Genomic DNA, 16,739 nt, shown 5'->3' on the forward strand with positions numbered 1-16,739 from the left:
ACAAGTTCAAAGTGACTTCAGATCTGTTTTTCTAGTTTCTAGTCAGTTAAATTGCTTATAATTAAAGCTTATCTGAAAGTATATCACACTGACTTTTCTCAATGTCATGAAAGAACCTTCAAACATAGCATATATATTTAACTCATTTTAATATTTTTGGGGAAATGATTTATATGTGGCAATCATGCAATAATCATTTCAGTTATTGCTGTCTTTTTTTTCCCTCTTCTCTGGGTTATGATCTCCCTGAGTTAGGTATGTTCCTTGTTTGGTTTGAAATACTGTAGCACAAGAAATGTAGAATAATGTTTATGACAAGTCCTTAAGATTCTGTTTTAATTAAAAAATAATTTATTACTTTACTTTTAAATATTATTAAAAGAGATTCATGTGTGTAGAAAACAAGCAAAACAGTATCACAATTTCTGAACTGCAAAATGTTTCTACAAATGATTGATCTTTTATTGCTTACTGGCTTGCTCATTTCTCTATTAGCAATTCATTATTTTTGTCTAAAAAGCTTGTAACTGCTCAGGTACAAGCATACCATTCAAATCTTTAGTGGACCCAAAAGCCCTAAAATGTTTTGTAATTCAAGACAGAAATATAAGAGTAACATAGTTTAGTCTTTAGAAAACACAGCATCAATGAATGGTCATGTATTAAATACACATTGTGGAAAGATTAATTGAGGTTTAAAGAAATCATTGAATTTAAGGGTCAGTGTAACAGGAGTTTCACATATACATAATAAAATGGATGTTTATGCTTATTTATTTTTTTGGGAAAGCTAAGGAGTAATTGAAGTGTCAGAAATTACTCAATTTAGGAAAGAAAACTACTTGGTAAGGGATATAAATTACAAGGATTAAAGCTGATAGAGAAGTTGACCCCTCAGACTATATGCTTCAATCCTGGAATATGAAAATGAGTATAAAATGCCCTGGAGGAATGCATTTGTGAGTCTTTAGTTTTGAAATGTAAAAGTTTCTGATTAAGTACAACATTATAAAATATCTCCTGAGCATTCATGTTTCTCGGTGTATTCCAATGTGCATATGTAGACAATGAACATGTTAGGAGAAGGCTTCAATAACTAATACGCAATGATGAATTCAATAAATGTACAGGTTGCAGGGAAGATGGTTTTGCATGTTTTAGAGAGTATGTCCCTATGCGTGGCAGAATCTTAACTCAGGAATGAGAGCAACCATAACAGAACACAGGAGCAATGTATGATGATAATATAAAATTAGTGCAATAACAGATGTAAATGGCAGCATGCTTTAGTTGGTCCCTTTAAGTTGGAACCAGCCAAATTTGATTTGTCCTTAAAATTTTTCATTAGCTAAATCAAAAACTGAAATTTTCGTATGTTCCATAAGCTAGAATTCTTTTATCCTGCCAAAGAAATATATATATGAGGAAATAGTGAATAATTATAAATCTAATTGTTTTACCAATTATTTATTTGCAAGAAAAATTGAGCCTACTTTTTTGAGTTATTGAATGGGGAAAAAGTTCCACCTGCAATTACAAATAGGGTAGTTTTCTTAATTTCATTTTTTTATTTGGTGCTGAGAATCTAACCCAATGCCTCACACATATTAAGCAAGCACTGTAACACTGAGCCACAATCCTAGCCCACAAATAAAGTTTTTACATGGACTTTATGTTTGATATTTCAGAGAAACAAAGTTCTTTACACTTTTTACCTTTGTCTTCTATTTCCATTTGCAATAGAAACTGCTTTCATTTTTCCCTTTCAGAACATTTTTTAAATATATTTTATACCTTTATTTTATTTTTTGTGTGGTGTTGAGGATTGAACCCAGTGCCTCTCCCATGTGCTAGGCAAGCACTCTAACACTGAACCGCAACCCCAGTCCCAGAACATTCTTTAAAAAATTTAAAGTAATGAAAAAGTGTGCTGGATTGATATTCTAATTAATTAGCTCGTTTTTGATTCAAGCAGAGTATTATAATTGTAGAAGGATTTTATATTGAACAGCAAAATCTGAAACTTTAAAACTTTATTAAAATGGTAATAAATGAGAAAAAAACATTTTGTCATATTTAGGTACAAGTTCCACTTGACATGTTTTTTACATTTCTAAATATAATTCACCAAAATCCATATTTAAGTTATCAATCCATAACTAGGAAATTTTACTAGTAAGTTGTTATTATTCAGTAGAATATTAGATGAGTTTTTTTTCCAGAAATGCTTAATCAATTGATTTGCAGCACAACAAAAGAGTAGATGAAATTTACATACACAGAATTCTTTGTCATTAAAGATAACATATAACATTAGCCAAAACAGATGTTATTTTAAAAATTGTCCATTGACTCAAAATGAAATGCTTCTTTGTAAGCTATTGAATCTTTGGAAGTAACCTACAGATATTAGAACATTACTGACATTGATGTGGTTGTTGAATAGTTGGTCAAAATATTTCCTTTTCCTTTGTGCAGTGCATGCTTTTGTACCATAGGGGAAAAAATGATCCATTATGAATGAAAGTATGTGAGGACATGGAAAAGATTTAGATAGTACTCATTTCATTTTGTAATAGAACCTATTCTGGTACCTGAGACAGCTAAATTGATGTCTATGTGCACAAGTGCTTACGTAAAAGTAAAGTTTTAAAACCCTGCTCTAATGCCATTACTATTCTATAGCCCACATACCTACCTACCTTCAAGGTTTAACCTTGGAAGTAAATCATAGTCGGTGTAACCCTTAGCTGATTCTTGAGGTTCTTAGTATGTGCTCTGGGCTGTGACAGCAGACCTTCCAACACTGTAACACTGTACTTTCATCTCTCCAATTACTGTCATTTGAATTCTAACATAGCTCTAACAAACGAAAATGCAAATATCATATTGAAAATTCTTCAAAGGGGTAAAAATAAACTTTTGAAAAATCTTAGGAAAGATTTTTCTTTGAACTTCATAGAGATTTAACTATATGGTTGAAACTTGAAACCTTTAGGTCTTTCAAAATATCTTCCTGTAATGGGCAGAAAGAACCACCCACTCCCCACCAAATTGTTTTTCTATTCTAACTACCACTAAAGAGAAAATCTGAAATGCTCCAATGTGCACAACTTTTTGTGCATATGTTAGGAATATTCAGCTGCCAAAGTTTTTGCAAATATTTCAAAATTTTTTTAAAAAATTCTTAGAATACTTCTGTTTCTGGGCATTTCAGACAAGGGATAGTTAACCTAGGGGTAAGAAGAAATCAAAATGAAAAAATCCATCTTAGGCTTGATAGTTTTGTATACCAAAGGCCTCTTGCTCCCTCTACAGAAGGTGCTGCAAAATTGCGGTCTCTTGTTTGGGAATATTTTGGTTCATTCTTTCTTTAGCTTTCTTTCCCTCCTTCTTCTCCTTCCTCTCTTTCTTGGAAGAGATTTCATCATGATGTCCATGATGATCAACAAAAAAGTTTTGTATCCATATGTATTTCCATTGTCTTGTAATTGGCAAGGTTGGTTTTGTGCTTTTCTCCCTCAAGTATTTTTTTCCGTGGAACCAAAATGGGTTAAATTAAATTCCGTTAGCAATAATTATGAAAAATAATACTTTTTGTTTTTTGCATTTGTTTTATTTTGTTTACCCAAATGGATAAGTAAAATGCTTGAAATTTTCTTTTAGTATTAGGTACTTATTTTAATGACTTTAATTCTCTTTTATTTAGCCCAGGAAATTAAGCTAATAATGTGCTTCAGAGCCATAACAAGTTCTCTTATCTGGTTCTAATTATTCCATTCATTTTCAGTTCTTAGTTGTTGGTGGTAGTTTAAATAAAACTAATAACTTGGATTATCACTTCACCTTGCAGTTTAGTTTCATTGAACTAAAGGATTTTCTTCAACTATAGGTAATATTCGCAAGAGACAAAAAGTTTGACTCTTCTGTGGAGACTACATTAATATATAAAAAAATATGACATGCATATTTTTGTCATCTTAGTTTAATCATTTAAGTTAAACTGGGAAAAAATGTTGATATTTTAATAGCTTTGGTTTGAATATTGTGTGTGTTTTCTCTTCTAACTCCAAGATCTTTTCTTTTATTTGATAGATTATTGTTTTTTTTCTCATTGTGCCATTTAAAATTATTAAGTCTGAGAATTTTATAATCTTGTCAAGAAAGTCTTAACCAACTGTTGAAAACCTTTCGATTTGTATTTAGTATATGAACAACTCCCCTGATGTTACCCTGTAATTGAAAAATGAATGTAAGTGACCTAGTAGCTTCTTTGATTTGATATATCATATCAGGCTTTCTGTTTCAAACATGTATTATGCTTAAACTAGGTTCATTTTTTTCCCCCTTGGTAGGTGTACTGGTCCGTTAGCAAATTCTCTTACAGAGAAAACAAGAGAACTAGGAGAGGAAGATGATGATGAATACAAGATTCCTTCATCTCATCCTGTTCCCCCAAATTCACAACCATCTCATTGTCATAATGTAAAACCTTCCATTCGGTAAGCATATGGGAAACTTTGCATCATCTAACTTCTGCATAAGCATTATCATTTGTGGGGTTTGTTTTTATATAGTTGAATCAGATATTTGGGGTTAAAAATTCCTGATTTCCTGCTCAAAGCTTCCTCTTTCTATATAGTATTTTTTGTATTGCTTTTAAGGAGAAAACTAAATGTAATGGACTGTTTTGTTGCCCTCTAAAAACTAATTAGATGTGGTTATATATTATATGTAATGATAATCAGTGATCCAATCTCATCTTCAAAATGACCTCTCTAAGCTCCAATTTCCCATGTGGACCATTTCTGAAACTGCTGGGCACACAGAATAGAGCTCAGATGCTGCTGGTATCTCCTGACTGACAGGGTGGGAGAGCAGTTGGACACTAGCCCTCTGGGCCATCATCACTTAGTGTGTCATTTCCTTTGAGGTCAAGCCAATCCTCTGAAAGCATGTATGAGTGGAGTATTTCCTTCTTTTCAGATGGAAAGACTTAGCAGTGTTTTAATGCCTTTCTTCAAATATCTTACTGAAATAGATAATGAAATAAAAGGGTAAGAGAAGCAAATCTTCATTAACCAAAGTTCTGTCTTAAGTGATGCTGGTTAGAATTATCAGCACTCTGCAGAATTATTAACCAGGCTTAGTAACACTCTGCATTCCAGGGCTTCATTTTTCAAAGCAAGAATCAGTGTACTTCTTGCTAATTGCTGGTGTTTAAGACAGTTGTTGAAAAAATAATAATCATTGAGAAGACAAAGAAGTAGCTGGGAGGCGATTTGTTATATCAAAAGGACCAAGTGTCTGCTGATAGAGAAAAAAGTTATTCCTTCTCATCACATATAAATTGTCACAATTTTCAGTTCCTTTAGCTCTTACAAATGAGCAGTAATTTTTTAAAAACTGAAATAGGATAAATTTTTTTGTTCTTCTTGAGAGTCTTATTTTTTTTCATGGCTGAAGTAGTGAGGAGTATAATTTTAAGATGTTAAATTTTAATTGTCACATCATAGTGAATGATATTTTGGTGGCAGGCCTCCCAAATCATGAAAATAAATTTGAATTATAACCATCATTACCATCTTTCTTTTGTTATAGAGAAGTAATAAATGCTGATAATTCCTAAACTTAATTGGAGTGAATTCTTTATCTAATTTCTTCTTGAAAGCTGATAGATGAAGCTTCTTCTTATGTCCTCTCCAAAGCACTCTTTAAACTTAACACTTCCTCTCCCTCTGTGTTTCCCCACTTTGGAACATCAGGAGAAGAAAATTGTCAATATGTGGAAAAAGTGAAATAGTAAATGAATAATTCAGTTCAGTTTCAGTAAAAATCCATCATTATTATGAAGATTCAATACATGATAACTATTTTTAAATGAACCATATCTGGCTCCTTAAAGAGAAGTGGCCACCAGAGAGAATAGAAATGAATTTCAGATGAAGCACTCTTGCAATATCTATTCAAATACCCACTATCTCCTCCATTATGTATGTACTTTTACTTTGCTCTAAGAATTCAGAGTAATTCAATGGAAAGTAAAATGTAAACTTTGCTTTCTGTAGCTCTTTGTTAGAAGATTGTTACACAGCTAGATGCTGAAGACAAAAGACCCTCCTTCTCTTTTCACTATTGTCTTCCCATGGCTCAGTTTTACCCATTGTGTTCTTAGTATGATTTCGAAAGTATCAATACCAACCACAGACAATCTTTTGTAGTGATTATTAACTTTTACGTACACTCAGATTAAAATTACTTGCTGTGTACTCAACACTTAAGTCATTTTTCCACAGCAACAGAGAGCCAGAGCTGTGTTCACAACAGTAGTGAAGTAGTATTAGGCTTTAGGTCTTTGAATATACATTTGGAATTTTAATGGAATTACTGCAAGTTTAATAATTGTCCATCTTTTGTGGGCTGTATATACCAACATTGATGCTTTTTCCAGAAAAGACAATATATTTTGTTTCAAACTTTATATGAACAGGAGTACTAGTTCCCTCTACCAGACCCCAGTGATTTTTAAAGGAACTCTGAAATCCTTATATAATTTTGTCCTCCTATCTCTGCTTTAGGTCTTGTGATAATGGCCATTGTATCCTGAATGGAACACATGGTACATCTTCAGAGGTGAAGAAATCAAACATCCCTGACTTAGGCATATATTTAAAGGGTATGTATAGAATACATTCTACTTTGCAATCTATACCTTAATAGTCAGAATTTAAAGGCAAAATTCCATTCCCTTACTGTACTGAAAATACATTAAGGTTTTGTGTTATCCTCTAGGAGATGTTTTTGAGTCAGCCTCTGATCCAGTGCCATTACCACCTGCCAGGCCTCCAACTCGGGACAATCCAAAGCATGGTTCTTCACTCAACAGGACGCCCTCTGATTATGATCTTCTCATCCCTCCATTAGGTTGAAACTTTAAAAAAATTTTAAACGACCCCTCCCACCTTTTCTCCCCATGTCTGCATTATTAGAATTCAGAGTTCAACCTAATGCAGACTCATTGGGTTGTGAACTAGCCTGAAATTAGCCTGAATGGGTTCTCTAGGTGATGGTAGCTCCCAAGTTCATGTGACCATTACTTCATTCAGATGAGTAAAGTAATAGAATAGAAGATGGTTTTAAGTTAAATTGTGAAATTCCAGGTGATAACATTTAAAATTTTTTGTATGTGAATTTTCTATAATAATGCATCGCTTTTGTAATCAGAGCAAAGCAATAAGTCTGGATTTTTTCAGAACTAGATCCTACTATGTAGTTCTTTTAAAACTTAAAAAAAAAATAAAAAAGGAAAGAGATGATATAAGAGCTGGCCATGAACAGTGTTTTATCTCTAGGTCTTTCTCCTAAATACAGGCTAAAAACAAAAGAGCATTATTTGCCCTTTATGTCCTTGTGTTCTAGTACTTTTAAGTGATGATTTGAAATGTTGATATTTTCTTCAAGTGTACTTATCTTTATTTTAGTATGAAATGATCAGTCCCACTTACACTAATAAAATTATGGGAAATTATGTATTTGTAGAAAACTAAGAATAAATCTGTTTTATTCTAACTATTACAAGTACAACATAAGGAATTTTAATTTCTTTGTGTCAAATTATAAGGAAACACACTAGAGTGTATCTGTGTGAATATAGGTGGAGGTGCACCAAGGTGTGTGTGTATGTTGAAATTAGCAGTAATTTCTTTAATTAGAGGGAGGAAGTTTTTCACCCTAATTTTAGAGGATGACATTACAGATTCAAAATAACAAGTTTCACCATAACATAAACAATAATAAGATCCTCTGAAATGACTGTTAGGCCACCAGAAATATGAAAGGAACCTTCTCTTTTCTCTGGAATGTCATTAAACAGTGTTTTCAAACAGTGGCATTGTCTTTTATTCCTGTTCCCTCTGTAGTTCAGGGCTTCATTCTCACCCATAGTCATTACTAGAGCCTCCTAACTTTTTTACCTATATTTTTTTTCTTCCTTCTACTTCTTCCTATACACTGTTTTTGACACTTGACCCCAGTCTTCATGACCTAGATCAGCACTGTCCAGTAGAACTTTCTGTGGAGATTTAAGGGGTCTATATATGAGCATGTTTGAGATTGTGTAACTGAATTTTGTTAATTTAAAATTAAATAGCCATATGAGGACAATTGCTGCCTTATTAGAGAACGCAGGTGCTGCGACCCGTCTTTTGACCTGAGCCTCCCTCTAGCTTTTTTGGGCTTTTCATTCTTTGTTCCTCTTATTCACTCTGCTTAGAAGAGCCCATCTTTGAATTTCATGAATAAATGTTTTTGAGCCCTCTGATATTGCATGTTTCCTGTCCTTCAGCACTTCACTGAGTGCCACTAGTCTGCATTTTTGTCTCCTTCTAGTACATATATCTCTCTTACCGGACAAACCATTTTTACCTGTGAATCATGCCATTTTGAACATTTTTTACCTCCTTTTGTGGAATCTAAACTCCTTGAGACAAGAGGCTTATACTTTTAATCTTCATATCACTCAGTTTGCCTAGTATGGTATGTTGTATTTAGTAGTTGAAAAAGAATTTGAATATGACGGTGTCACTGCTAAAGACTGCAGTAACAATGCTGTCTCTCCCATACCTTTAAATAAATTTATTTATTTGGTACTAGGGATTGAACCCAGATGCGCTTAACCACTAAGCCACATTTCTAGTCCTTTCTATTTCTTTATTTTGCTTAAGGCCTCACTCAGTTGCCGAGGCTGGCTTTGAACTTGTGATTCTTCTGCCTCAGCCTCCCAAGTTGCTAGCATGTGCCACTGTGCCCATTTTTGATGATCTAAGAAAATATTCTGAATAATTTTTCAAGGCAGACTCAGTGAATGGTAAAACTTTTAAAAAAATGTCTTTATTTTTAAGTCATTCAACATAAATACCTATGAATTTTATTATTGGAAGCTGTATATATATATATATATGTACCCTATCTTAGAAAGTATTTGAGGTAGCTTTAGAAACACTGTATAGTACAATTCAATTTTCTTGAAGATTGAAAATAAGGGGAATATAAGTAGAGTAGTAAGGTGTGATAGGGAAAAATAAGTAGAAATAAAACCACATTGTAATATTCTATACTTCTTAAAACTGACAACTTAAAAAGATGTAAGTAATCCTTCAGACCTTAAAAGGGAGATCCATATTTAACTGTTCTTTAGAGATAGCAGTTAAATTAAAAATATTACGATTCTCTCTTCTAGCTGCATTTTCTGTATATTACAGCAGTTAATCAAATATTTGGAATATTAGTTGAAATTAATTAAAATCCATTGGAACAAAGTTTATGAAATAACCTAATCTGTGGCATTAAATTTTATGTGCATGGTATGATTTTCTAATTAAAGGTTGTAAATTGTTTTTGTTGCATAGAATTGTTTTGATGGTGTGATTGATAATAATTTTTAGTTCCAAGTTCCACTTTCCTAACACTACAAAGCTTACAAAATAATCATGAGCTGTTTTATAACCTACAGTATTGCTTGTAATAGAAAGACCTGGGAGGTTGGAAAAGTTTGCATGGGTGTATTTGAATGTGTGTATCTGTTTCCAAACACTCCCACAAAATAATTAGATCCCATTATCAAAGTCGGTGAACTGCTGGATAAACCTTGCAAGTGAAGTTCTTTATAAACAGCAAGAGAAAATCAATCTTTGCTTTTGCTTGACACTGTGTTTTGATTAATGAAGTTCTGCTGTTGATATTGACCTTTCTTCAAATGCAGGTGAAGATGCTTTTGATGCCCTCCCTCCATCCCTCCCACCTCCTCCACCTCCTGCGAGGCATAGTCTCATTGAGCATTCAAAACCTCCTGGCTCCAGTAGCCGGCCATCCTCAGGACAGGACCTTTTTCTTCTTCCTTCAGGTAAGAGGGAAAAAAGCCAAAGGAAACTTCTGACTTAAAGCAAAAATATTTCTAAGATCATACTATCAAATACGTATTGTGTTATTGATTCCTAAGTGTCTACTACCCAAGCAAAAAAACTCCTTGGTGGTAAAAGTAGCAATGGAATGGTTTTATCAGTTGATTCAATGCCAAAAAAAGTACAAAGATGGGAGGAACAACAAGGTGTCATAGAATTTAGAAATAGTGCTATAGAGTTCATCCAATACAAATAATACCTTTATTTATTTGGGGGTTACAAAAGACATGGCATGGTGGCATATGCCTGTATTTCCAGCAACTTGGAATGCTGAGGCAAGAGCATTGCAAGTTTGAGACCAGCCTCTGCAACTTTTTGAGACCCTGTCTCAAAATAAAAAATAAAAAGAACTGGGGAGATAATTCAGGAGTAAAGTCCCCTTGGGTTCAATCCCCAGTACCAAACAAAAACAAAACAAAAAACAAAAAAAAACATTAGAATGACTTAGTGATTCAGCTCATGTTCAGGGGCTGAAAATAAGTTCTGCCTATTCCCAGCATAATGCTTTTTCCCCCTTAGGAGTTTTAAAATTTTACAAGATATTCCTTAATGTGATGATTTTATTCAAAACATAAGAATTAGATAGATCATGGAAAGTTTTTAAAAAGTTCTCAGTTTATTCTTTGGTTACTCTTGCATACCTCAATGGGAAAGTGGTTTATTTTTCCAGAATAATTCTGTTTCATTTTTCATTAGTAAATATTGAGTCATCCACTGTGATAGATGCCTCCTGTCCTCGTGGAGCTTATAGATTCAGTGGATGCTCCTAAAAAGCAAGTGTTCTAACCACTCTGGTCCAAGCAGAAAATATGGATGACTGGTTAGTCATTTATTCCTGTAGTTAAGTAAAACACTGAAACATGTTGCTGCTTTTTTTCACTTACACTTATTCAAATATTTTTATTTTAATATATGAACTTTATAATTATTTTTTAAAATGTCATTCTAAATCTTAGTTAAGCATTCATGTAACTAAGTTAATTCTGCATAATCTGGCTAGGTTCCTACAACATACCAATCACCTTTTCTGGATGTGACTTAAGCCCCAGTGAATGAAGTTCAATGTGGTTTCTTTTACTGTAAAGCTTTTCAGAAACTAGAAAAGAACATTTTACATTACTTGGTAAAATGTACTTTTTCCTGTATCAGAAGAATTAATTGTTAAATATTTTAATTCTTTGTTCTAATTACAATGTTCATTGTCATTTATATAAAATCTTCATAAACCACGTTTCAAGATTAATCACTAAAATAAATTAGTACTTCAGCCAGGCATGGTGGCAACTTGGGAGGCTAAAGGAAGAAGATTACAAGTTCAAAGCCAGCTTTAGCAGCTTAGCGAGGCCCTAGGCAATTTAGCAAGTCCCTGCCTCAAAATAAAAAGGACTGGGGATGTGGCTCAGTGGTTAAGTGCCCCTGGATTCAATCCCTGGTACCAAAGTATTATTTAAAAATAAATAAATAAATACACAAAATACTTCAAATTGAAAATATCACCTGTATTTAATAAAATGAAAGTTACATAAAACATTTGTATATGTGCCTGTTTTGCATTTGCTCGGCTGCCTGAGAACTCAGCAGCAGCTGTGCCTAACACAGCGTGAGGCTCACATGGGGATAGGGTGATGGTATCACTTGAGCCTTTCAATATTCTTGTCCCCATCTTATATGGAAGTATTCTGAATCTATTCCCAAGAATACTAACATATCCTGATATTCGTAATTCTCAGAAAAATATTGAAACTTCTTTTCCTTTTTCAACCTTTTATATCATTAACATGACAGATTTTTAGTCTGTACTATATCTTTCATGAACTCCATGGTGATGGTTATTTTTATTCAATATAAAGCCACATGTATCAATTCTCCTTTTCCAAGGGGATTTTTGTTATTTTACACAGAATCACAGAACATAAATGTTTCTTTTGGCTAATAAACATTTGAGTGTTTTTCAAAATATTTAAGGAATTGTACTAACAAAAAAATATAGTGGGAGAGTCTTAACAGCAGATCCACACCTAAGAATTGAGCATAGTGAAAAAATACTCTGTGGAACTAAAGCTCAAGTCCGTAGTTTTAGAATCATAAAAGGTCGACAAAGGTGTTATTGCCAATCTTTAACCCTAGGTAAATGTTACTGCTGTCGTTTTCACTGCTCAATTTATGTAGTCATGGTTCAATATAAAGATAAATGGTTTTTAAGAATTATTGAGATTTGATTTCCTTGAGAAAATAGTTTTCCCTAATTAAAGGCATGGGATGCCTTAGAAAAAGAGGTTGAGTTTTCTTGTGATACATTAAACTCCTAATTGAGCTCATTTCCTTGTTCAGCATGCCCTGCACAGTGGACTTGAGTCCAGCTTTCCAGCCTTATCTAGAGTTTGCAATTCTGATTCCAGTTGTTTCTCCAGTGGCACCTCATGACTCCCTCAGGATCAGGGAGGGGAAGCCACGCAGGGGAGTGACTCTGGTTCTTCTTTTATCTGTTTCCTATTTTAGACATACAAGATTTCTTTTGGCAAAGTAGTAATGCCCCCCTGCTGTACATGAGCCATCTATTCTGGACAGGCCAGTCATACCTTAACAAAGCCTAGAGTCTTCAACAAAAGCCTCACAATGTTCTGTATCCAAACCCCAGGCTCCTGCTAGAATGTATGTACTTTCTTCTGTATGGTTGAAAAGTATTCCTTTGTGCTGGTGGGTTGTAATAGGTGCCCCTCCTGCCACTTTATGCCAGAGCCCTGTGCTTGAGGAGTAAGACAAGGCCAGTTGTTAAGTCTTGCTCATACCCTTTACCCAGTGTTTGTGCAGTGTGTAAAGTATACAATATATTCAGAAGGCCTTACACCCCTCTCTTTTACTTTCTCCTCTGGAATCTTTTTGGAAGTCCTTCATTTAGTCTTTTTTAAGTCACAATTTAACTCTGAAAGCAAGCAAAGTTGATTTTATTGAAGGTTTTGTTTTTCTATTTGGACTTAAATGTAGTTACATAGGTAAAATACAAAAAAAAACAAAAAAAAAACAATTGGATCCTTAGCAATAGTTACTGAAAGGATCTGGGGGTATTGTTAACTATTATAACTTTTATGAAGCACTATTATAGGTAGCTGCCCAGGGAAACTCATGACATTTGGGGATTGCACTGACAGAATTCAAGTCAGAGGAGCAGATCTTCATGGCATTCACCCTATGTGGAGACCACTGCATTCAGATGTTGACAGGTTAAAGGAATAGAAGGGCGAAATCTCAAGACCATGGTTTCCAGATCAGCAGCATCTGCATCTCCTGGGAAATTGCTTTAAAATGAAAATTTAGGACTTTTACTAAATCAGAAACTCTAGGAGTAATACCCAGCGATATGTGTTTTCACAAGCCCTTTGGCATTTTCTGGTGCAGGTTCATGTTTTAGAAACACTGTGCTAGAGAATTTCCAAAGAACTGCCATCAGGACCACAAAAGAAATTCATACCACCCCTGGAAACTATAGTGCCTTGAAGGAACTAAGACTGTTTAACCCAGACCTTGAGTATATATTAGAATTGTCTGCAATTACAGTATCTGTTAAAGAAGGATTATATTTCTTTCATTTCACCTCACAAGTAAGAAGTGTTGACAATGAAATTTTCATTCATCATAAGAAGTCGTCTTCTAAATTATCCAGAATTATGATAGCTCAGGGGCTGTGGTTTCACAAATAATAAAGGATTTCAGTGGCCAGATCACTACATTTTGGAGATTTTGAGAACATGAGATGAAGAGTGAGGGCAGCAAGAGGAAGAACTTTGTTTTAACTAAATGGTTCATCAGGTTCCTCCCAATAATTAGATTCTACATTGGTTATATTCTTTCAAAATTTGGGAGTTAACTGATAAATCTTCCAGATTATGGACAGGCACAAAGGGAATGTTCTGTTGTTTTAACTGTTCAGTTTTTGGTTCTTTTTCTACTCTTCAGTAAATATTTGGAAGTGTTTCAGATAGGGAAAAAAAAAAAAGTTTCATCTTGTATTCTCTCAAAGAATCATTGATAGGTTTTCTTCCATTTTTTTTTTGGCCCATGCATGTGTAAATTCATATTTATATCAAATTTATTTCATTGTATATTCTACTTATAAACTTCTTAATGTTATGAGCATCATTAATGTTGTTAAATATTCTTACACAACATAATTTTGATTCATGCACACTCTTTCCTTAGTTACCAAACCTTTTTCTCCCATTTTTTCTTTAATTTTTTATAATCTCCAAATATTAAGTTTTCAATTTGTATTACCATGCTATAAAAATCACAAACAGAAGAACTTTACTTTTTACAATAGATTGATAAATGAATACGTACAATGAGAATCAAACACATTATCATATAAACAATACATTGGCTATGGGACTTTTAATTTGTATGTTTTAATCCTAAATTTGAAATATTAGATATGACTTTAGTTACTTTTTGAAGAATTTGTTTTAGAAAAGCTTTATTGCTTTTCACAATGTCCTTATCAGAGCACAGCTAGTAGCTGTTAGACTGTGTAGTGATTGTGGTGTATATAGTGTCCTTCCACTTGAAGCCTGAACGCTTCCAGCTTTGTAACTTCCCAACCGGAACCCTATTTACCCCGTACCTAACCAACAGCAAGCTTGGTGTGAAGCAAGACAGAACAGAGTGGTGATTCAGAACTGAATCATAAGTATTTTTGCTATTTTTGGTAACTTTTTTTGCATCTAGTTCCTTTTTAAGTAAAATTAATAGAGCAGCATAGTGTAGCTATGTTTTAATCATCTATTTGTGGTGCTGAATTATATCCAGATTTTACTTACTAGTCTCAGATAACTAGAAATAACATAAGTCCATCATATGTAACATAAAATTGTATCAGATAAAATTATAAACTACCCGTAAGGAAATAAGCAGTTGTATGTACTGTAAAATATAATCTTTCCCCTGACTTATGTTTTATCAGCAGCATTCAGAGTGTACAAGAACTTAAAGTACATTTTATTGACTATTTAAATCTAAATATTTGGGATATTTCCAAATTTATTCAGAAACCCCATGTTTGGGTTTCTATAACAACCAGAATATCAACATTTATCACATGGATTTCAGTTCATCTTCTCATTCCTTCCTAAAATGTTTTGGCAGAATTAGTGTGGCTCAACCACTGACTCAATATTGAAAGCTCAAAATCTGGAAATTATTTTAATCTTGAAATCAATGAAAGCAAGCAAAGTAACCTTCTTAAAGTCAAAATGTTCCCAGCAAAGCCAGTGATAATTTTTTATCCCAAAAAGGGTTTTAATAAATTAATGGCTTTGAATCCTGACTTACATTGTCTAGTCACAACTTACTATACAGAGAGCTGATCTAAGCATGTATTTCCTTTTTGAATAGTCATATTTCTATATATTATTAATGTCAAACTCAAAGTTAACAAAATAGAATTTACTCTTAATATTTATAATTTTGTTTTATGTTAGCAATTCAAGTTTTACTGTTTGATTTATGAAACTCCAAATCTGTGTGGATTTATTTTTTGTAATTAAAAGAAAATATTAAGACAAATATTTGCCAAGTAGATGTTCTCCGAGTTAGGGGATATAATTTAAACAGCATGCATAAGACAGGATCCCTGCCCTCAGAGGAACCTGTGGTCCTTTGGTGATACTGCCAACAGAAAAAGATAATGTAAGAGGAATCTGAGTTGTATGTGGTAGCCAGGTAAATTATTAGTGAGCCAAAGATTACTGGAAATAGGAGTCAGTTCTAAGGATCAAAGTTCATATAAAACTAAATTTATATTTTAATGATTTAATATAACAGTACTGAAAATCTCTTTCTCCCTTTCATTCCAACTACTAAATGTAGTCAGAAGGAATAATAATAATCTTTACAGAATCTACAATTTATATTTTTCACAATTTAGATGCCCTGTCTCTGATTGTGTGTTTTTTTAATTAAAAAAAAGCAAATCTTAATCCATATTTAAAAATGTTATCAATGGCATATTGTTTTTTCACAATTGGACTTACTGTTCAGTGAACCAACTAACAATACTGATTTTGAGCGTAGGATGTCCAATATACCATTGTTAATAAAAGCACCTGATATGTATAAGTACAGAAGAATTACGTACGTGAATTCATTTAATCCCCACAGATTTCAAATTTCGGTCACTTTTATAGATTTTGTCTACCTAATGCTTAGAAAGATTAAGTGATTTGAAAATATTGTTAAAGGCAATTTTATAACCCAATTTTCTTCTACTTGTTCTTTTGAACAACTTTCATTCATTGTAAAGGACAGATTGGGATAGAAATTAAAAATCAGAAGCAGTTTGCATCAACAATTTTACAATTAACTAAGAGATCTGCAAAGTGTAAAAAAAAAATTGATCCTTTATTATCCAGAAACAAATGGGATGACATATTTGAGCAAGTGATATATAAAGTAGAAAATGTGCAGGCAGAGTAGAAAATGGTTACTATTAGTCATGGGATTAGTTTTCTGGTTTTTTTTTTTTTAATAAGCTGTAGTCTTTATAGAAATTTTTTGGTTATTTTTCTTCAGCCAGTTGATAGAGATCATCCTTCTAATTTCAAAATTATCTTTACTTCTAAGATCCCTTTTTGGATCCAGCAAGTGGCCAAGTTCCTTTGCCTCCCGCAAGGAGATTACCAGGAGAAACTGTCAAATCCAACAGAACATCACAGGACTATGATCAGCTTCCTTCATCTTCAGGTGGGTTGGCTAATCGTAATAACAATACCTTAAGTTTATATGGTG

General features: G+C 33.2%; 1 protein-coding gene across 4 annotated transcripts in view; it reads left to right on the top strand.

The window, feature by feature from the left end:
* The window catches only part of Cblb (Cbl proto-oncogene B), a 199,383-nt gene that overhangs the window by 166,279 nt on the left and 16,365 nt on the right, over positions 1–16,739 (top strand). For 3 of the 4 annotated variants that reach the window (XM_021735091.3, XM_040270443.2, XM_013364131.4), the window contains exons 14-18: positions 4,356–4,502; positions 6,579–6,676; positions 6,793–6,924; positions 9,761–9,901; positions 16,575–16,694. In XM_021735091.3, the coding sequence (XP_021590766.1) occupies positions 4,356–4,502; positions 6,579–6,676; positions 6,793–6,924; positions 9,761–9,901; positions 16,575–16,694 (638 nt within the window). The remainder of the gene's footprint in view (positions 1–4,355; positions 4,503–6,578; positions 6,677–6,792; positions 6,925–9,760; positions 9,902–16,574; positions 16,695–16,739) is intronic. The other variant, XM_021735092.3, reaches the window with a different exon arrangement.

This window comes from Ictidomys tridecemlineatus, chromosome 3 (assembly GCF_052094955.1).
Source record: "Ictidomys tridecemlineatus isolate mIctTri1 chromosome 3, mIctTri1.hap1, whole genome shotgun sequence".
Classification (NCBI taxonomy): Eukaryota; Metazoa; Chordata; class Mammalia; order Rodentia; family Sciuridae; genus Ictidomys; species Ictidomys tridecemlineatus.